Here is a 21840-nt window from a genome sequence, read left to right as displayed (position 1 = left end):
CTTTGACTAAGTCTTCATTCCGAATGCTGCAAATCAGCTTTGAATATGGCGGATCTTCAGAATTCAAGCCATCTTGGGATTGACATGTTCAACATCGTCGTTTCCGCTCTAATTCAACGTTTAAGCCTGCAAAGGAAAACAAAGTGAATTAAGTAACCATTTCCACACAAAATGAATGAAAAATATTCTAAATCCTGTTAAAATCTAATGCAAAATTACTATAAAAATTGGGATTATCAAGTAACCTAATAATCTCTTTGCAACATTTCTTTCTCTAAAGACAACACAACCTTTTACTTTAAAAAAAAAAAAAAAAATTTCAATTTTATCAAAGTATGGCTTGACTAAAAATATAACTATTAAAACTTATGTACATATAAATGGAGTGTAAGACAATCTCCAAATATTACACCAAAAAGAATATTCTTTAGAATATTCTTTCTTTTTTCTTTTATTGTAATAATCAACAATTAAACTATTTCACTCATTATTGTATATATTAATTAAATATTGGGAATGATATTTTTATTAAATAATCATTACTTTGAAAATTATACTAATTTAATAAAATTAAGCATTTATTTAATCAAATAAACATTACATTTAATATAGACAAACATTACATCTAATATAAAATGATAACAAAACAAAAAAATTATGAATTTTTTTTCACTTGCTGCTATTTTCAATCGGGGCAACTCAGCTAGGGTACAAAATTATGAAATCCAAATGAAAAGATTGGCTTTGGCAGAATATCGAGAAAATAACAAAATTTTATTCAAGGATTTGAATTCCATAACCAATCCAAGCCTACTTGAGTTTTTTCAAAATGAGCAATCAAGAATTATGCAAAAATGAGCTCAACAATAAGGCCAAGGATCTCAAAATAACTCTAATTCTTTCCAATATTTTGATGATCTTAGAGGATTAAGAACTAATCTACCAGAATATTAAATTGTTAGTTTAGTTTATGTTGTATTTTTTTTTAATTTTAGTGTTTTTAAATTAGTGTTAATTTTTATTTTGAATTATTGTAGGTTAATATTTGCATTGCATAGAGTTTTGTTTTTAATTTTTCATCATTTTTTGAATTATATGATTATTATGAATTTATTATTATAAATATTAATATAAATAATAATCAAATTAACTTAAATACAAATAACAAAAAAAATATTTTTTTTACTGTTTGAACAGTGCCACACCAAATTGGTGTGCATGAACAGTACTACACCAAATTTGGCGTGGCACTGTAGATGGGCACCAAATTGGTGCAAAAATTGGTGTTGGGTTGGAGGCATTTTTCACACTATTTTGGTGTTTTTACACCAAAATAGCGTTGAGTTGGAGATGCCTAAAGAGTGTTTATAAAGAAAAATAAATTGAAGGTAAGTTTAATAAAATTAAGAGTAATGCTATACTTACTCACGATCTTACTATCCTTTGTTAAAATTATATATGGTACTCGTACTATGCTTATAGTACCCGTACTATGCTTTATATTTACACAGGATAGTAAAATGGTTAGTAAAATCGTGAGTAAGCATATTATTATTGTAAAATTAATTTATAAATTATAAAAATATATATATACAGGTCTTTAACAAAATAGAGAGTAATTTTAGCCTACAAAATCAGGAACAAAACAGTGGCTTCTACTGGGTTAAAAGGGTATATATATAAATATAACTTAGCTTAAATAAAGAGAATTCTTCTTCATTCATAGTGTATATATTTTAGTTTAACATTGAAAGTGGATGTAGGCTTACAATTTGTAAACTGAACCACTATGAAGTCTATGATTCTCTTGTTCCTTGATTGTAGTGTTGATTCTTAATTTTCACTTAGATTCTTTATGCTTTTAAGTTGTGAAAGTTTTACTTGTTCTCCACTATTGTATTTGACGAAATTCGATTATAATGAAACTTCAAAGAAATTGCCTGGATGTAAGAGACTCGTGATCAAAGTTCCGAACCATTATAAATATCTAAATATTTCTCTTCTCTCAACTCATTAATTACTTCTTGTTCATTTATTGCTTATCATTATTATTCTTTATTGTTCATAGCATTTGGATAGTTGGAGGTTTTAATTATCCGGCATTAAATTTTTTAATCTCCTGTTCACCCCCTTCTAGGAGCATTTGCCGTATTAGGGTTTTACAATAGTTGGTGCCATCAAGACATTCTCCGAGGGCCGTTAATGAAACAATATTAGGGCTAGTGGTGGGCGTCAAAGTTGGCATTACTGAAGAAGGATTGGTAATGGTGGTTGTTTCCATTGATTTTCAAGTGAGCTTTCACTTACTGCTTTGATACCAAGTTTGAACAAAAGATCGATCAAAGAAAAAATCAATAACTAAAAAGAAAAACAAATTCATAATTGAAGACGGAGGAAGGAAGAAGAGACAGAGACTATATTAGAGAGAAATATGTATGTATTAATGATTTTTTACTTACATTACATGTTAAGTATAATTGTGTTTATATACACTTTAGGATGTAATCTTGTACAATCAAAGTTGCAGATAATTTGGGATGCTGAATTGGTCTCATGAATTTGTATATTTGGAGGTTGAACCAGTCTTCTGATTCTGGGGAGTGAAATATGCTGAGATAGTTCTGAGCTCAAGTTCTTCTTCATTGTTTAGAACCAAACTTAATTCTGAAATTTTCAGAACACTTGAACTTGCATTTAATGTGAATGCAGACAATTTTATACCATGACACTTCCAAATTAATAAGTTTTTGTTCCGCCCTTGAATATCAAGTTCAATAAGCCAAGAATTTGATTCTTAACTGATTTACAACTCACGGGAACATAATTGAACTGGTGACATTTCTTGTAAGTATCAATCAAATGTGTTCTCTTTTTCCATTAATTTGATTTACCATTGGATCAAATGCCTAATTCATATGCTAAATAAACAGTAACTAGGCAAAAGCACAAAACAAACAAACAAACAGATAAAAAAAATCTTGTCTCCAGCAACTTATTGTAGGGCAAATGTCTCCCCTAAAACAGAGGATATTGCCAGTGCCATGCCAGCATAGCCAATCTGAGGCATCTCCATATAACGACAAACAAACCGCCCCACTATTGGGCAGCTAGCTATGAAATATGAAAGGAACTAAAGTGAATGCCGGCAAGCTGCTGCCAATCAAGCAAATTACAACCTGTCAAAAACACTTAAAATGTTCACAAGTAAAAACAATCTTCATTGAAAATGAAATTAAAATCTTTGGAGGAGCAGCCTTGGCCAGAATTTGAAGGGGATTTGATTGAGATTTAGGCCCCCCTTGACAGCAGGGCATTTGAAAGCGTACCACTGAAAAGGAGGCAACGAGACAAAGGCACACACTACACTCACCCACAGCTCCTCCTTCAGGGAACATTTAAATCCCAGCTCATCTCCACAACTGTTCACATTCCCATCCCTTTATTATTCTCTCTATCAGACAACAAAATCTTGCCCACCTAATTTACCATTCAGCAAACCCATCACAATTCACATTTCATTTCTAACTCATCTTCCAACTCCACATTACCCTTTTCCTATTTCGAAGCCTATTCAAAATTCGAAGTGCTAAGTCAGATGGGCAATTCAATTTTGGTCACATTCAATAATCTCAACAAAATTAAATTAGGGTTAAATTGTAATGCCAAGATTCATTGCTTTGGAAGCTACATAATTTCATACTTTCAAAAGTTAATTTAGTATTAGAAATTGTGATCGTTTATCACACAAACAAACAGAATAGTTAAAATGACCCACAAGAAAAAAGAAAGAAAGAAAGTAGGCAGTGAAGCAACAAAAACCGTTAAAACTAACGGATAATTGCAGAGATTGCAGGATTAATAATTGTAGTATAAATATATATGACAGGGATCTAATCAGAGAGCGTCATTTTAAGCCGTCTTGTGGGAGAATCGAAGGTGGATGAAGGAGAACAGGGTGCTGACGACGAAAAAATTGACTGTGAGGGTGACGGAGACATTGACTGTAACGGTGAAGAAGGTGGTGATGACGGTAATGATGAGGGTAATGATGAAAGGGTTGACGGTGGAGATGAAGAAAGATCAGAAGTCTCGCGAATCTTCCTCTTATTGCCACCGCTTCCTTCATTTCCCAATTTAATGTCTTTCGTCATGTAGTCTTTTATACGTCTCACATCTGATAATTTCACAGGCTTCACTATAAAATCCTCTGCACCCTCTTCCAAACATCTGTTACAATACATTAAATTAAATCATTTTCGAGTATAAAAATATTAATTACCTCACAGTTCCAATTTTTTCATTTAAAAAATTACCTGTCAATGCGCGCCAAAATGTTTTCCGACGACATAATCACAACTGGAATCTCCCTGAAAGTTGATGATTCCTGTTCAAAAGTAACAGCCAATTCAGTAATGAATTACGGATTTTTTTTATTAATTATGAAAAATAATGAAAATAAATTGAGTTTTTACCTTGATTTTCTTAAGCAATTCATATCCTGTCATTCCCGGCATACAGTAATCCGTGATAATCAGATCCACTTTTAAACCCTGGAGTAGTAGACAATTATCAATCAGCTCAAATTCAATTTGAATATCAAAATGGAGTTAAATTATTGCTTAATCCACTCACATCAAAGCTATTAGCGTTCTTTTCCTCATCTAATCCAAGGAACTGAAGAGCTCTCCGTCCACTATCAACTGCAGTGACTGTAAATTCCACCAAAAATCAGAGAAAGAAACAAAAGGAAAAGCGAAATTGGTTAAAAAATTGAACTAACACAAACCTTTGCAAGAAGAAACAGTGAGCAACCTCTCGATGACTTTTCGGTCAACGAAACTATCATCAACGGCCAGAACATGAACTTCTTCAGAATCAGACGGTGATAAATCAAAACCGTCGATCCTATCAGAAATCCTCCGCCACGAAGCTACGCCGTTTGTCGTCATTTCCGGTTCACTGTCTATCTCAAGAAAACACAATTTAAGACTTTCTTGAAGAAGACTAGAAGAGGCAACAATAGGGTTACTCTGCCGCTGTGGCCTCTTCTGTTATATGCTGTAATGTAATACGTCTTATCTGTCTCTTTCGTTTTTCTCTTTCAAATCAAATCTTTCTCTCTCTAAGAAATCTTTGAAATCTGCTTTTTTTAATTCAAGGCTCTAATAAGTAATAACGCTCAGATTCTTAAATCCACTTTGGTGCGATCACCGAATCAAAACATCAATTTCTCATTCCCACCTCTCGTATCGTGATATTATAAAAAAATATATATATATATTATAACAATGTTTCGGTCAAATTTCGGGATAGTAGGAGTAATATTGCACTTACAAACTAACTTTACAAAGTTATTTATGTAAATTATAAAAATTTTCATATAAAGTGATGTGATAAAAAATAAATAATAAATAAAAAAATAAATTTAATTATCTCATTTCATATAAAGTTTAGTATTACTGGCAAAATAATAGGTATAGTAACTGGTCGGGATCGAGGAAGATCGCATGTCATCACATACATAATCGACACGCGTCTCTAAACTGGCGGGAGAAAAAAAAAAGATTGCTCTTCTCTATCAGTGTTGTGAGTAAACAGAGTTATACACGTGCTGCCTCGTGATATGATTGGATCATTTGTTTTTTTATATTTTATAGTGATTCTATACATCTTTTATGATTCATCTTTGTTTCTCTCTATATCTATGAATCTCAATCGTATAAATTCTAGATTGTGTTAACAGTGAATTTAAATTTTAAACTTGGATATTATAAGGAGAAAGATACAGAATTTGAGATGGTTTAATAAATAATATGTTAATATGGTTAATGGAGATTTTATAGGTTATAATATCGTTTTAATGTAATGAAAGCTCTAATAAGAAGCCATAAATATTAAATATGTTAGCTCTTTGTATCTTCAACATAAGTTTTACACTATTTCACCATTTGAATTATTGAATATCAGACTTAATAGAAGCAAAATATTCAAATAGTTTTCAATATTTGAATACAAATTATTTCTCTTCTTGTTTTTCATTTTTTATTATCTATATTATACTATAAGTATGATTTAAGACACCTTTCTCAATATGAGGCACTCTAAAATATATTTTTTATTCTAGGTAAAACATAAACTTAAAAATATCTGTTATTAAATATCTCTAAATATTTGGTCAAAGAACTAAACAATATATATAATTGTATTCAAAGATTACTTTATGCATTGAATTATAAAGAGTACAATTGTCATAGATGCAACCACTAAAGCTTTGTGGGAGTTCTTGCCCCTGGCGAGTTAATTTCTTTTCATTAATTTTTCTGTAAATATTATCAGTTTGTTTTAACATGTGTCTTAAGGTATACATTCAACTCACTAGAAGACAAAAAAAATATTTTTTCAATGCATATTTTAATGTGTTGATACACATAGTTTTTTTTATCTTCTAGTGAACTCAAGGGTATATGTTAAGACAACCTAACACAAATATAGAATCAATTCTTTTTTTTTTTTTTTTTAACCGTTTGATTTCATTTTATTATTATTGACAATGGGAATCATAAGTTTTATGTTATGTTATTTAAATCCTTGTTTTCTTATGATTAATATGAAGTGTTTATTTATTTATTACTTTTATAAAATATTTGATTGATACTAAAAATTTATTTATTTTGTAACCTAACTCATTATTTATTCAACAAATGATAAAATCTTGGTGTCCAATCTCCATCAATGATGTTTGTAATTACAAAAGTTCAAAAAGATTTTGAGTGGAAATGTAAAAGGCATAAGTCATAACCACGACTATCTATGTATTTCTAATTTAATGAATGAAATTTTAAACTATTTTGATGTATTTACAAAGCGTTGAATCACGAAAATATAACAATTTTTAATTTAAATTATTATTAAAACAGTGTTCTTGGTACAATAAGGATGACGTGTAATTTACAAGATACAGAAACAATATGAGCTCAACTTTTGAAATTAATTGATGAATTTTAGGTGAGCAAATGCCAAAAATGAGATTTGGGAGTCCCAAAGAAATCTTGCGTGGGACCATTACACTCTTTTTTATGCTTGGACTTTTGCTTCACTTTCTAAAATTTTCATATCAAATCTTGGAGATCTACATTCATTATATCATATCGCGATACTGGATTTTATCTCAGAGTCGGAGGTAAACCTAATTTCACGCATAACTGTATATTTGTTTGTGATCTAATTCGAACCACGTTATGAAGGCAAAAACGATGAGCAACAGTAGTTAATCCTAGGTAAATCTACACCAACACTATCTTCTTTTTGTCTATTTTTCTCCTTCTATCTTTTGTAAATTGCATTATTGTGACTATAATATAATAGCACGTGGTAATGCCTCACTAAAATTATGGTTTTTTTTTTTTCATATTCAACCCATAGGTCATTTTAAACGAGCTTTAAGCATAAAATCGTGATTCTAACATCTGGGGTTAAACTTTAGGATCATCTATCACAATAATATTATAGTTTACCTAATCTTTTGGTTTGTATGATGTTTAATAGACTTCGAAGATTAGTTGAAATACGCATAAGCTAATCTGAACACCCTGATTACCAAAAGAAATATATATATATTTACATTTAATGTTGAAAAGATTTCTCAATCTGCCTGGCCCTTTAGTTAGAAGATGATGGATGTTTAAAATAGAGGATATGCCTTCTGTGTTCTCTTCCTAATCTACCAAATCTTTCCCATCAATTTCAGCACATGTATAATTACGAGTATAAGAGTATGGGTGATTTATTCCGGGTACCTGTATTTTTTGAAGGAATCGAAATTGGAATCAAAATCGACCAATTCCTAAGATTTGGAACTAGAACTGGAACCTAAAACATAGGTTCTAGGTACCTGGGTGAATTTATTACCCCTCTATCTTTTGAAAAATGATAAATACACCCCAAAAAACTTGCAACACACCCCTAATAGTTTACAAAAATTATAATTTAGTCTTGGTTTCTATCCGAGTACCCAGACCTCGGTTCCAGTTCTCGGTTCCAAAACTATAGGAATTGAAAACGAACCCGAAAATTCCCAGTTCTGGTTTCGGTTATACTTATACCCTTTACCCATGCTCATCCCTATAATAAGAGTATAGTTGGAGATAGGATGAAAATTTTGAGAACCAATAGGCATATAGTTTAATGTATAAAATAAATAATTATTTTAGAATAAAAATTATCTTCTTTTAGAACCCACACAGTTGACAGATTTTTTTGCCAACATTCCAACTTGTTTAGAAGGAGAATTTCATTTAATTGAAGAGACATTCTTTAAGTCTTACAAGATATATATATATATATATATATTGATGTGGAAGCTGATGCCATTGCAACCTTATAGAAAATATGCAGACTTGACCTTCACATTCTCATTGCAATCAGATTCATGCATCATGAACTACAATATACATGTTTTATATACATTTTCTTAATTTTATTTTGGAGTATTTTATTTTACACATTGATTTAGTCTTTTATTTCCAACAACTAACTGGAAATTGAAACAAGTATAAAAAATTGGTTGACTCCCAATATTTTTGACAAGAAAAGGTAAAGCTTGTGTTAATTAAAATAAAGCATAAATTCCCTTTAGTCAAACCGAATCTCAAATTGGCCCATCATGACCCCACCAATCAATTTTTCCTGGTTTACTTTTCATGATTATCGAAAACAGTGGAGGGTCATATATGGATGTAACCGTACAATCAATCGGGTCGGATTCAGTAGGTCCAATGAGCTGTGTTTCTCATGGCCGACCAACTGAACTAATTGAATGGATTAGATCCGATTTTACATTTGAAGGTTTGAAGAGAATCAGAAACTTCAAATGTACTAAAATAATTTAAGTTTAATTATCTTTTCGATAACTTTACCTGGTGAAAGAAAGCAATGACAGTGTGGGATTTTAAATTCATTTTTTCAAGATATGGCATCTTCTTTTTAAAATTTCAGAGATTTGGGGCATCTTTTTCTTCTCTTTACCAAACAGGTAATACAACATCTTCCGTATTTTGGAGCACTGTTATCTTAACAAATTAGAATATACTATAATATTACCAGAATAAATGTTAGGAAATGTAATAAAATGTGGCTCAATCCGTTGAGGCAGAGCCAGTTAGGGTTGGGGGCCATCCTCCCCTTAGCATCCCAAAAGTTTTGGAAAAACAAAAAGAATAGTGTATATATATATATATATATATATTATTGACTAAATTACAGATAAACATATAGTATTAACTATCCAAATTTCGACTTTTGTTATAATCAAATTGGGTTTCCTTCCAAGGAAAACATATATTAACTATCTATTAACTACCAATGGGTGGTCCAACTATTAATTATGACTTTTGGGTGTATCATTCAATAGATTCTGAGTTCGATCTACCTGGGTTGCTAATAGGGGTGGTCACTAAATGATATGCTCGACTAGACGACTATCAACTTCAGATGAAAGATTAGTTGAGATGTGTGCAAGCTGACCCAAATAAACCCGGTCGCAAAAAAAAAAAAAAAAAAAAACATAAATATATTATATGTATAATCTTTTTAATACATAATTCAATTTAATATAATATTCATCAAATTTTTCTTTTAGATGGTGATGAAAATTTACGTGTTCACCAATGAAGAATCATAATTGAACCACCACTGGGTGACCTGATGGTAAAAGTATAAAAGAATGTTTCATGAGCTCCTGAGTTTGAGTTCCTCTTGAAACTAATAGGGGTGGTCATTAGGACTCTTACTTGACCGACAGTTCCTATGGTCTCAAATGATTAATTGAAGTGTGTGCTAACTAATTTGAAAACCTTCGATGATGATGATGATGATGATAAGAAAAAAAAAAAAAAAAAATTGAGATATTAGGCGATATAACAAGTATTATAATTTTTAGGGATATTATTAATTAGAGAATAAACTTTCCAGATTTTGACAATAAAGGGACAAAAATTACAAATCATTCACTTTAAGGACATCTAACGACTAATGCTGCTGAGGTAGCCGTATACAGAACATGGACATGGTCCAATATATCTAAGCATTTGCACATGTTAATAATGTTTCTAAGAAGTAACAGCTTGGGCGAAACGTTAGGTCGGACTGAACAACAAAGGATACGAAAAGCTAAAGTTAGATTCTTGAACAGACAATCTAAGCCCAATTACTTTATGATAAATAATGGTATGCTTCTACCATCTTCTCAAGGGAAACACTAAAAGGGATGGCTTTGTTTAGTTGTCGACTGTCCAGTCACCTTCCATAAACCTTACACTTCAAGCCTGGACCAAATGCATACTTCTTTGTTCGCTTCCGTGGGGACAACGGCAGTGGCCGGTTACTAATCTCTTTCATCAAAATAGCTCTCCTTCATTATATTTAAGCCAGGTTTAATCTGAAGTATACTATAAATTAAACCTGATTAATTTAGTGATGCATGAGCAGTTAGCAGAATGAGAAACAAAATGGATACTAATTAATAATCCCCGATTAATTTAATTTTAATAGCAAGATGAAGGGGGTAACGTCTTGACCCAACAGCACATTATTGGACCGTCAAGATATACGTGCTGATGCTGTGTTAGGCATGACACATATCATTACTTCAAACGATTGTGCCTCTTTGCACTGCACATGCACAGATACGGATATGGAGTTGTGGATTACCCATTTAACTTAAAAATATTTAAAATATGTTATTCCATTTTTTTTAATATACAAATTGGATTGAGTTTGGCCTAATTTTAACATTTTTTTTTTATTAATTATTCTACCCTTATAGGATATATGAAAACATTACAGAGAAAACCTAATTTACAAAAAATTGACCATACATTTGAGTGATTTGCTTGTAATTCTCAAACACAGGCTTACTGCCTCATCAATAAATTGGGTTGGATTTAGATTTTTTTTTTTTTTTCATTTTTATTCTTGAGTTTTATTTGGATATTATATTTTGGCATGTGATGTTAAGCTTTACATGTAAAATTTATAATAATTATTCATATAAGAATATAAAAAATAAAGTCTTACCCATTTTTTTTTTTTTCAAATAAATTTGATTTAAATAAAGGGATTCATTATGGGTTGGGTCCAAGACTGAATATTGTCTGCGCCCATCCCAACCTAACGATTTGGGCTCATTAAGCTGGACCAAAACTTCTATATGACCCATTAAAATATAAGAAAACAAAAATTATTAATTAAAAAGAACGAAATGTGGATCATCATCTCAAAGTAGAACAATATAGATTATTAGATGACGCATTAACTTTAAGAAAAATAAAAGATTCAAGATGCACTTTGGACTCTTAGTCTGGTAAACTAAAAATATGCTCTGATTTTTCATCGTCTATCAATACTTCATTATAAAAACTTAATAAAGTTTTGAGTTTCTCCTTCTATTGTTTCTAGATAAAGTTGAAAGGAGGAGAAAAACAAGGAAGAAGAAGAAGAAGAAGAAGAAGTTAATTACCAATAAAATTAAAATAGATTAATTTTTGAAATATACATATTTATTATAAATTGAGGTTTAGAAATAACACCCCTCTATATTTTTGGGATTAAAAGAAAATTGAAAACTGAAGACTGCAAAAACAATGGAGTGTGCTGGCAAGGGGCGCGGAAATCGTTGCATAGGCCCAGCCAGAAGACGCTGCGGTCGCTGTGGAGCTGTTGCTTATTGTTCCGCCTCTCACCAGGTGCCCCTTATTTTTAAACATTCAACCATTAATTGTTTGTTCACCAATTTAATTTAAGAGTTTCCGCTTGAAACCCTTAAGCTACTTTAAACGGAAATTATACATAAAATTTAACATTTTCTCGTTTAGTATTTAATTTCAAAATCATCACCTAAGATATTTATTTGCAGCTTTTACATTGGAGTGATCATAAAGACGAGTGTGAAAGGTTAGAAGAACAAATGAAGCATGTAGATGTCTTGAATGATTTTCCTTTCACGTTTAGTGAAGAATCTACAGTTCAGGTGATTGGTTATTTTCTGGGAGGGGTATTGCAAGTATCTTTGAAAGAGTGTATTTGTTTTGCACTTTTAATTGAGTTTTTTTTTGCTTCTTTTGGTGTAATATTGCTAGGTGTGTGAAAAGCAGGAGAGCAGGTGTTCATTCCTGAGCAAAAGGGGCGTTCATCGAGTAGGAATGTGGATGTATGAATGTTGCTGCGGTTTATCCGTTGCTTCATTTGATTGTGCAAGGTATTTTTTAATCTTCTGTTTTGTGTTTCGTTCCTTAGTAGTCAGTCAGATGTTATCTTTGGCTATACAGACAGTAGTTATAAGCAACTATAAGTAAGCTGATTTTGCACATCACATAACCGAAAGAGGTAGTAATTTGTGTTGTGAAAAGGAATTATTGAGGTTAAATTTATACAATTTGGATAATCACTTACGAGAGATTTATATACTTAGTAAAGAGACAAAAGGTGATGTAATTCACTAACATCTTTTATAGGTGCTCAAAGGTTTCCTGATCTTAAAATGTAAATAGGATTCTTGATCATTTCAAAGTAAAACCTCATCTTGCTCTTGGAGGAACAAATGACTTATTTTAGATATCGGGTCATCATTGGATTGAAATATTTTATAAATCATGATATATTTTTTTTCTTTTTCAATTTTGTTTACATATTTTACGGTACTGGCAGGTCAACAGATGAAGGTTGGAATCTACCTAGTATACTGTGCCCATGTTCAGGTATCATCATTTGTTTTTTTTTTTTTTCCACCTAAATATCTAGGTTTGTGAGTTTGTTGTGTAACCACACAGAGCCTTCATTTCAAATATCAAAGCATTTATGTAGTTGGAAGAATTACTTTGACTGGAGGAGCATTCCACTACATTCACCTGTTGCTTTGCTTCTTCACTGGGTATGATATATACAGTGTGTTTAAACAATGAGTTGAGGCTTGTGTTTGTTTAGCTAACCACTTTCATTCTCAACTGGTGTTTGTCACTTATTTCCAGTACAAAGATATGCATGTTGTTCTCTGATTATTTCGTTTTGTTTTTTCTTTACAGCCGCTTACAATATATTATGCCACTCAAGTTGCTGGTTTGAGAAGCTTTAATTCCAAGATCAGTGATAAACTGTGCATCCACTACCTTGGTATGTTGTCTCCTCTAACTTCTCACTCTCTAAGCACTCAATTTCTAAATTGTTGTATTTTTTCACCTGCTACCCTACCTGTCTCCGTTTCTAAGGCAGTTGGGGTAATATCTTCCATCTTTCCTGGTATATAGGCAAACATTGTATCATACTGACAAGTTAGACTGGGTTCAAAAATTGTATCTGTTAGCCTTGGAACTGATAATTCTGAAGATGATTTAATAATGTCCAACAGGGTAGAGATTGTTAATGTTGCATTACTTTCCATCAGGGGGTGTACTTACCTTGACTGTTGCACTTTGGCAATTTATGCCAAGATCATGTTAGTATTCGGCTGTAGCAGTATCTTTTGGCTTCTTTTAATCAAGTTTTGATTCATAATTCAAATTTCCTTAGGGCCTGAGAAAGAGCTTCTACAACTTTCTGTCTTTGGTGAGTTGCTTGCACTTTTCCCTGGTGTAAAGGTGGATATAGAGCTTATTGGGCCAGAAATTCCGCAACATAGGTTAGTTGTAAATTTCAAAATGGATGTTGTTAATTGTTTATCTTCCAATGACTGCTTAGCAGCCTAAACATACAATTAAAAATTAAACTTTAAATAGATCAAGTTTTGTACAAGGATTACTTTTGTTATTTTCATGAGATTTAGGTTGAATAGGGTTTTGTTTGGCTCCTTCCGGATATTTACTCTTCTTTTCGTTCTTCTTGATGGTTAGGAATGGTGAGATGATCAACCTTTGCAGTTATGCTCATTGCGCTGATACTGATTGCATTTGCAAATCTTCAAGTGAGAACTTCAGTTCGAGCACAGGCATGATTAAATCTTCAGCAGTAACGTTGCGGCTTCACAAAGGATTTTATCATGATCGTTATGGAGATATAGCAAAGGTGTTTCTTTCTGTGTGCACACTGCACAGATATATACTTATTTTTCCATTTGAAGCTTCTCATCTTGGATATGTTTTAGCTGTTCAGTTCTATTTCTTGTAGTTTAAAATGACTTCTGTTTGATGGACAGGATTCTGTTCCTCATTTAATCATTGCTCCAAATGCTGGCATTGCTGCTTATTCAAGTTGGCTGTCGACTATTGTATGTCTTTAATGCCCTTAGCATCTCGTTCACATATTTTGATTATGCGTGTGTATAAGCAGGGCTACCTTGTAAACTGTTAAAGTTTTAACCTTGTTGCTCACTTCTTTTAATTGCTTGGATGTGCAAACTTCAGGAGCTAATAAGGGAGATAAATGTTCCTGCAGTGTTTTCTGATTATTGTGAAGAAGCTTGTCATCTTGCAGCTTCTTGCATAAGCACAATAACTGGCCATCCTCCTAAACTTCCTGTGAGTTTGTGTTTATTAATGAGCTAAAACTCCTCACTTTGATCATATTCTTAATTGAAGCCCTTGCCTTGTAGATTCAATTAAATCCATTTAGGCAGCCGATGGTGGTGGAAGACAGTGCTCTATTTCTTCCTTGCTACTCAAATTGCTTCTTATTTGGGATGTGAAGGAATTTGCTTAGAGACATGTTTTGAAATTTTTGCATTTTTCAAACATCATTTGAAACCCTTTAATGTTATGAGCAGGTAATGATTTCAATTGAGTTTTCAAGTCCAAGGCTACATGTTTATTGATGGAGTAGTATGGCAATTTAATTTTAGGTGTTCATGAAGGTTTGAAGCGGTATCACCATGTTTTTTTGATCTATAAACTATTTCCACATCTGATTGTTGATGTCTGTAACTGTTAACTGTAACTAATAATTGTAGTTTTAAATCTGAATATAGAAAATGAAAACTTGTAAACGTAGGCTGATAATTCAATTTTTTTTTTTTTTTTTTTTTACCTAAGGTGTTTAAGTTAGTTTATATGTACTTTAACTAATCCTCCGAAGCTATTGGGTAAATCCCCTCAATTTGTTGTATACTAATTAATTTGGCAACTCACAATGATGTTGTCATGTTGATATACATGATTCATATTAAACATGGATAAACTAATTAAGTAATTATTAAGATTATTATTGCTGTAAGCTATAAATTTTTATGGTTGGCATAGATAAATTAATCTCCAACTATTCATGATTTTTGGATGAGCCCAAGTTCCAAATTCATTGGACTAACGAAGGTTTGATCACTCAATGCGACAAATTAACCAACCCTTTCACTGAGAATTATTGATAGTATGACTGTTCTGACGATGGTTTTGTGTATTTGGTCAAATTAAGAAACAAAAATCAAGTAATCTCTGGGAAGAATTGATTAATTTTTAATCATTAATTAAATTGATCAAGAGACATCAAGTGGAATAAAACCATTTTAGAATTTAAAAAAAAAAAAAAAAAAAAAAAGAGGACGTGCATCGGCCGTAAGTCTTCTCCAACTAAAGTTCAAATTTGGTTTATCGTGTACCAGAAAAATCAACCCTAACATGGAGAAAAACCAACTGACACGCGTAAACCAATTGGCTCGCCACGTAAGCGTCAGTCTTCTTCAATGTACAGAACGTCGTCGTTACGATAACGAACAAAACTCTAAACCTCACCATGTCTAAATAATCCAATTCCAAATAGAACGATATTAATCTCTCTCTCTTTCCGAAGCCAACCTCAATCTACATGGATCGTACTGTACAATTTAACTAATTAAGTTCTTCAATCTTAGGGTTCCTATCGGCACAGTCCAACCAAAAAAGAGGGAAAAAAAAACCCTAGCAATGTCTCGGTGTTTATTGGTATTGCTATTATGTTTCTTTGGATTAGGTTTCTGTGAAGGTTTGAAGGTCCCGTTTAGAGTGAAGGATGTGCTTCCGGTGCTGCCACGTCAGATATCTTGGCCGGTGTTGAATAATTTTCACAGTGCGGTTGATTTATTGCCGTATTATGTTGGATCGGTTACCCCTAATAACGGTTCAATTGAATGGAAAGGAGCTTGCTTTTACGGTAACCAAGCCCGGCTTGAGTTCACCGAAGGTGATCGTGACCCGGGCCTGGGCGGCGGCGTCCTTCATGTTACGGTAACTGTGGTTTTTATTGTAATTTTGATTATTAGTTTTTGCGGAGGGAGAATGTTGTGTTTGGTTGATTATTGAATTAATTGGAGTTGGTATTGTATGCTTGGTTTCAGTATTTGTTTATATGACTTTTTGCTCTTTTACTTTGTTTGGGGATTGCTGAAGGAATGATGAGTTAGAAAAGAAAGTAACTTCAACCTGAAGACAATATTTTGAAGTTGTTTCTCTTTGACGAATATGGAAAACTCAGCTTAACTGAGAGGTTTTCTATTTGTGGCGGTTTTAGTTTTTATGAGTGTGAAGTATCTTTAATGTTTCTTCAATAGCAATCAAACTTCTAGACCGCAATTTATGGTAGTGCAATACATTTTAAGGAGCATGTAGATATTGATCAGTTGAAATGTCAAATTTCTGTCCTTATAATCAAATTCTCTTAGAAAGATACAAAGTAGAAATTGAGTAAGCAAATAAATATAGGTTCTTATAATCGAAAATGTTTTATTGTCTTGACCTATTATGATCTTCTTTTTTAAAGTTGCCTTCTGTATCTTAGGAGAATTTTTTCTTTTCTACTGGCAGACATCTGATGCGCATAGCTGGACATGTATGGATCTATATGTTTTTGCAACGCCCTACAGGGTAACTTGGGACTACTACTTCTCTGCTCGGGAGCATACATTGAATTTTGAGTCTTGGGAGGAACCCGCAGAGTTGGAATATGTACGCTTTTATTTTGTTGTCTTAACGTTTTCCTAAAAAAATTATTTTATGGAAGTTTATTTCTCACCATCCACTGAGCAGGTAAAGCAGCATGGAGTCTCCGTATTTCTCATGCCTTCAGGAATGATGGGGACCTTGCTTTCTTTAATTGATGTCTTACCCCTATTTTCTAATACTGGTTGGGGTCAGAATGCTAATATAGCTTTTCTAGAGAAGCACATGGGTGCATCATTTGAAAAGCGTCCTCAGCCTTGGTGTGCAACCATAAATCCAGAAGATGTCCACTCTGGTGATTTCTTGGCAGTATCAAAGATCCGTGGTAGGTGGGGTGGATTTGAGTCACTGGAAAAATGGGTGACTGGAGCATTTGCTGGTCATACAGCAGTTTGTTTAAAGGATGAAGAGGGTAATCTTTGGGTTGGTGAATCAGGACATGAGAATGAAAAGGTATTTGATGAACAGGATATACTTTGCAGATCACAAATATATCATTGCATAACAATGTCTAGTTGCTCCTCTTTTTTAAAGTATTCATGTGGATAATAACAGTGTCTTGTTGGTCCTCTTTTTTAAAGCATTGTTGTGGATAATAACTGATTGTATGTTTTACAAAGCTTGATGGTCATTTTGTCCTTACACCATAACTTTTATGAATTTACAGGGAGAAGAAATTATAGTAGTAATTCCATGGGATGAATGGTGGCAGTTGGCACTAAAGGATGATTCTAATCCACAAATAGCTTTACTTCCGTTACATCCAGACATGCGTGCAAAATTCAACGCTACTGCAGCATGGGAATACACCCGGAGCATGTCAGGAAAGCCATATGGTTATCATAACATGATATTTAGTTGGATTGACACCATAGCTGACAACTATCCGCCACCTCTTGATGCTCACTTGGTATGCATCTCCTCATCATTTTTTGTGATATAGATTAATAAGACGGATGTGTGTCAATGAATTTGCTTTCTACATGAAATACAAGCAATTAAATTATTGTCATACCACTTGATAAGTATTTCATTCCCTATTGTAGTCAGATGTTAGAAACTTTTTGGAGGGTATGTTAATGGTGGTGGCAATATTTTTGGTTTTATTTTAGGTAACATTATGGCATTAAGTTTCCCCTGTACAAGTCTGAGTGCTTGGCATTACATGGATCCATGCATGTTTGGACACAAAAGGTGTGGGTGCAATGCGCAAATTGTGTAAACTTAGAATTTGGTTTGTATGGTTCTCAGTGTATGTAAATCATGGTTATATTAAGACTTTTCCTCTTAAATCCAATATCATATCATCGGTGAAAGTTGGTGGTCATGCTTTAATGGTTATTGCTATTATTTATTGGAAAAAAAAATATAATAGTCTACATGCCCATTACGCAATCATTTAACTTTTTAGATAAAATTTGATGTTGGAGACTTTGTAACCAAGGTTCATAATTCTTAATTCCAATTGCCAGGTTATTTCTGTCATGTCTATGTGGACTCGGGTGCAGCCAGCTTATGCTGCAAACATGTGGAATGAAGCATTAAATAAGCGGCTTGGAACTGAGGTACTTTTTGTTATTTCTAGATTAATACTTCTCTGTTTACTGATCAATTCACATGTACTTCATAGTTAATTTGTGTCACTCTGTCACTGGTTTTTATCAGGGTTTGGATCTTTATGGAATTTTAGATGAGATTGAAAAGCGTGGCATGTCCTTTGATCAATTACTTACCATCCCAGAGCAAGATGAATGGGTATATAGTGACGGAAAATCAACTACATGTGTTGCCTTTATCCTTGAAATGTATAAAGAAGCTGGTATCTTTGGTTCTATTTCTAACTCTATTCAAGTGACTGAATTCACTGTAAGTTTTAAATGGTTAATTTTTCTTTCTTATTTTATGTTTGTGATCTATTTCATTGTGGTGTATTCTGAAATTTTTCCTGTTAACAGATTCGTGATGCATATACACTTAAGATTTTTGAGAATAATCAAACGCACCTACCAAAATGGTGTAACAACAAGGATGGTAAGCTCCCATTCTGTCAGATTCTTGGCGAGTATAGGATGGAATTGCCTCAGTATAACACAATAGAGCCATATGCAAACATGAATGAGAATTGTCCATCTTTACCTCCTAGTTATGACAGGCCCGCACAATGTTAAATTCAAATACAATTTGCTTATTTGTGTTATCGCTGTTTTGGGAGGATGCTCTGATACTGCAGCTCTAGCGTGTCTTATGTCATTTATTAAGCCCAGAGCTATTTGGGTAAGAACAATAAGAGAACATGTATATGAGCACCGTATACTTACCTACTTTCTTCCAGGGTTGTCGTCTGTATATATGTTTAATTCAAATAGAATGACTGAATACCTTTTATTTACGGATTTAGATATTTCGTTTTCGTTTCCTCTATAATTTGTTGATACTTGTTTAGTTGTTTCAGAATTATTACGGTTGTGCTTGAATATGTAGATAGGCAAGGAAAGATTTCTCTCCCTCCTGCAATACATAATCAATTCCTACCATTGTTGGACCTCTTGGTACTGTGTGGATGCAAGTGTTTTTTCAAGTGATAAATAATTCAGAAAGTGGAAATTAAATTAGATTATAATAAGGTAAAATGATAATACGATCAATCTGCAAGAAGTGTGACGTGAAGGAAGCATACAAACTATGGTATGGATTTTTTAGTGTGATCCTGGAAGCTGAATGAAGTAGTGTTTTCTAGGAGCAAAGAATTTTGCATCATCACACCTTTTAGTGTAACGAAGGCTTGTACGGCATAAAACACTTTCTGTTTGCTTTTTGGCGTTTGTTTAATTTTGAACTTCAATTCCATAATGTTGAATGTTTAATGAGTAAATGATAATTTATACAGCAATAAAAGAGTGTTATTACATGTATAAATCTATAAGAATTTATATGTATAACATCACTCTTTTACCAAACCAAGTACGAGTTAAAAGCTTGTGATAAGTGTTGTTTAATGGCCTTTTTGAAAACCTCTTTTGAAGACAATACAGATATTTACATCAATATACGCAAGAATATTTCCAATGTTCAGGCAACATTAAAGTAACTGCGAAATGAGATACCAAATTTTCTTTGACAAATTACATTTTCTCTTTATGTGTTATTTTCTGTAAGATCCTGTTTTCCTGTATTTTATATAATCAGTTTAAAATTGAGTTGCTAGAAACTATTGAAGCCTCCAATATTAAAATGATAAAATGCTACTACAATAAATCTTGTTATCACTAGAACCAAATTTCTGCATTCCACATCTCTTCATATTTGATAAAAATTACAGTATATCATTACAAAGAATGTACTTCTAGCTATGATTAATAACTGAAATCAAATTTCACCATCCCACAGCTCCTCAATGGTCTTGATTGGTCCATTTCGAGATATGTAATCTTCGCCAACGCATCCTCTGCTTTGTGGGATTTCACTGATTTTCTTGGACTCTTCTTCACTTAATTCCCAGTTGAATATCTCAAGGTTCTCTTTCATCCTCTCTTTGTTGAAACTTTTTACTACCACAGTCACACCTTGTTCAAATTCCCACCTTAAACATACCTGTTGTCAACCCAAAATCAATGGAACGTTGGTAATTTCCAGTGGTGTAAATAGTTGTTGATGCTCACACATTTGTTTATTCCAAATTAATTTAAATCATTAAAAGTCTTAGAACTACGGAATATTTGTGGCTTTTTAAGATGTAAGTGAGAGTAAGTCTATATTATGCAACAAAAACATCTTTTCCTATTTGAGATGCCATGTCAAATTAGAAGTACCTGAGCAACTGTCTTCCCTTTGGCCTCTGCTATTCCTTTCAGCACTTCACATTCCATAACTCTGTTGCTACTCCAAATTGTTCCTCTGGCTCCTAGAGGTGCATAAGCTGTAACAAGAATTCCATTCTCATTGCAGAATTCTCTCAACTTGTTTTGTTGCCAAAGTGGGCTCATCTCCACCTTTTCAAATAGCAATAAACCTCACTGTAATTAATTAAAATCACAAGGTTTCACCAGAAAATGACCAAGATAGGTTTGAAAACTCACTTGATTGACAGCCGGAGGGATCTTTGCTGTAGCAAGGATTTCACTGAGCTTTTTACACGAGAAATTGCTGACTCCAATGGACTTTGTAAGGCCAAGAGTTTGACATTCTTCCATGGCTTCCCATACAGACTTGAAATCCATGGGGAGAAAATCTTCCTTCTTTATGGGGAACTCATTGCTTCCTGGTTTTGAACTCACAGGCCAATGTATTACATAGAGATCAAGGTACTCCAACTGAAGATTACTGCACAATCACAACAAAAAAAGGATAAGAGATCTACATGTTGACATTGAGAGATAAACCAAATTTCATGCAAAATTAGAGAGAAATGATTTACTGTAAACTCTTTTGAAGCGCAGGAACAACAAGTTCATGATGAGCGTCGCTACACCATAGCTTGGATGAGATAAAGAGTTCATCTCGAGACTTAATTATGCCAAGAGATAGCGCTTCGGCTGTTGCATCACCAAGTGGCTGCTCTGTTTGATACAGAGAAGCCGTATCAAAGTGTCTATAACCAAGTTCTATGGCTTGAAGAATCGCGAGTTTAGTACTTTCTGATCCTGAAAACGGGGAGGCTGATGTGCCCAACCCCAACATCGGCATTTTCCGATCGCTAGGCTTTAGAGTGACTTCTGGAACACTGATTGAATCCATTGTTATTGCAGCAGAAACTCTAGCAGGTCTAATTTCCTAATATGCTAGAGTTACAATTAAGTGTTGAAGGATTGATTAATGGGCAATCTGATGAAAAAACTAGGAATTGAAGAAACTGACCCAGTCAATAATAAATGAATACTAATTTTGTCATTCTTGACCACATTAGTTTGTTTAGAATTGACGCTCATCCACTAATAGAGAGAGGATCTTGCCT

At 33.0% G+C, this 21840-nt stretch overlaps 4 protein-coding genes across 6 annotated transcripts; 2 read left to right on the top strand and 2 right to left on the bottom strand.

The window, feature by feature from the left end:
• Positions 1-3810: 3810 nt before the first annotated feature.
• Positions 3811-5111, bottom strand: LOC116146141 (two-component response regulator ARR4-like). The gene is made up of 5 exons (XM_031431547.1): positions 4787-5111; positions 4633-4709; positions 4473-4550; positions 4314-4384; positions 3811-4227 (listed from the first exon to the last, which is right to left on the bottom strand). The coding sequence occupies exons 1-5, from the start codon at positions 4947-4949 to the stop codon at positions 3891-3893; spliced, it is 726 nt and encodes a 241-aa protein (XP_031287407.1). The 5' UTR covers positions 4950-5111; the 3' UTR covers positions 3811-3890.
• Positions 5112-11280: 6169 nt separating this feature from the next.
• LOC116146153 (zinc finger MYND domain-containing protein 15) lies at positions 11281-14920 on the top strand. Of its 3 annotated transcripts, none has more exons than XR_004130470.1 (11): positions 11281-11359; positions 11611-11741; positions 11912-12025; positions 12135-12253; positions 12694-12752; positions 12825-12925; positions 13077-13164; positions 13561-13669; positions 13881-14254; positions 14391-14504; positions 14579-14920. XR_004130470.1 is itself a non-coding variant. In XM_031431558.1 (11 exons), the coding sequence occupies exons 1-11, from the start codon at positions 11640-11642 to the stop codon at positions 14669-14671; spliced, it is 1143 nt and encodes a 380-aa protein (XP_031287418.1). In that variant the 5' UTR covers positions 11489-11639; the 3' UTR covers positions 14672-14920. The 3 variants fall into 3 exon arrangements, 1 of the variants encoding a protein (XP_031287418.1); XM_031431558.1 differs by lacking the exon at positions 11281-11359 and having other exon boundaries at positions 11489-11741; positions 13881-14052; positions 14183-14254; XR_004130471.1 differs by lacking the exon at positions 11281-11359 and having other exon boundaries at positions 11489-11741; positions 12703-12752.
• Positions 14921-15709: 789 nt separating this feature from the next.
• LOC116146148 lies at positions 15710-19299 on the top strand. Its single transcript, XM_031431554.1, has 7 exons — positions 15710-16178; positions 16755-16895; positions 16977-17342; positions 17557-17799; positions 18362-18454; positions 18555-18755; positions 18845-19299. Exons 1-7 carry the CDS (start codon positions 15879-15881, stop codon positions 19055-19057), a joined length of 1557 nt encoding a protein of 518 aa, XP_031287414.1. The 5' UTR covers positions 15710-15878; the 3' UTR covers positions 19058-19299.
• A 943-nt stretch (positions 19300-20242) lies between these two features.
• On the bottom strand, positions 20243-21630 carry LOC116146159 (non-functional NADPH-dependent codeinone reductase 2-like). Its single transcript, XM_031431562.1, has 4 exons — positions 21304-21630; positions 20966-21209; positions 20699-20878; positions 20243-20480 (listed from the first exon to the last, which is right to left on the bottom strand). Exons 1-4 carry the CDS (start codon positions 21621-21623, stop codon positions 20256-20258), a joined length of 969 nt encoding a protein of 322 aa, XP_031287422.1. The 5' UTR covers positions 21624-21630; the 3' UTR covers positions 20243-20255.
• Between the last annotated feature and the right edge of the window lie 210 nt (positions 21631-21840).

The sequence above is a fragment of the Pistacia vera genome, unplaced genomic scaffold, assembly GCF_008641045.1.
Source record: "Pistacia vera cultivar Batoury unplaced genomic scaffold, PisVer_v2 Contig473, whole genome shotgun sequence".
NCBI lineage: Eukaryota > Viridiplantae > Streptophyta > Magnoliopsida > Sapindales > Anacardiaceae > Pistacia > Pistacia vera.
The sequence above is the reverse complement of the archived record's forward strand: the minus strand, read 5'-3'. Positions and strand labels throughout refer to the sequence as shown.

Coding starts and splice junctions, on each gene's coding strand:
- LOC116146141 (XM_031431547.1), bottom strand. CDS start 4,949: ATGACGACAAACGGCGTAGCTTCGTGGCGGAGGATTTCTGATAGGATC. Junction 4,385..4,472: donor AATTGCTTAAGAAAATCAAG/GTAAAAACTCAA, acceptor ACTTTTGAACAG/GAATCATCAACTTTCAGGGA. Junction 4,228..4,313: donor ATTTTGGCGCGCATTGACAG/GTAATTTTTTAA, acceptor GTATTGTAACAG/ATGTTTGGAAGAGGGTGCAG.
- LOC116146153 (XM_031431558.1), top strand. CDS start 11,640: ATGGAGTGTGCTGGCAAGGGGCGCGGAAATCGTTGCATAGGCCCAGCC. Junction 12,254..12,693: donor GCTTCATTTGATTGTGCAAG/GTATTTTTTAAT, acceptor CATATTTTACGG/TACTGGCAGGTCAACAGATG. Junction 13,670..13,880: donor CCAGAAATTCCGCAACATAG/GTTAGTTGTAAA, acceptor CTTGATGGTTAG/GAATGGTGAGATGATCAACC.
- LOC116146148 (XM_031431554.1), top strand. CDS start 15,879: ATGTCTCGGTGTTTATTGGTATTGCTATTATGTTTCTTTGGATTAGGT. Junction 17,800..18,361: donor CACCTCTTGATGCTCACTTG/GTATGCATCTCC, acceptor TCCAATTGCCAG/GTTATTTCTGTCATGTCTAT. Junction 18,455..18,554: donor ATAAGCGGCTTGGAACTGAG/GTACTTTTTGTT, acceptor GGTTTTTATCAG/GGTTTGGATCTTTATGGAAT.
- LOC116146159 (XM_031431562.1), bottom strand. CDS start 21,623: ATGGATTCAATCAGTGTTCCAGAAGTCACTCTAAAGCCTAGCGATCGG. Junction 21,210..21,303: donor GCGCTTCAAAAGAGTTTACA/GTAAATCATTTC, acceptor GTGATTGTGCAG/TAATCTTCAGTTGGAGTACC. Junction 20,879..20,965: donor TCCCTCCGGCTGTCAATCAA/GTGAGTTTTCAA, acceptor CTATTTGAAAAG/GTGGAGATGAGCCCACTTTG.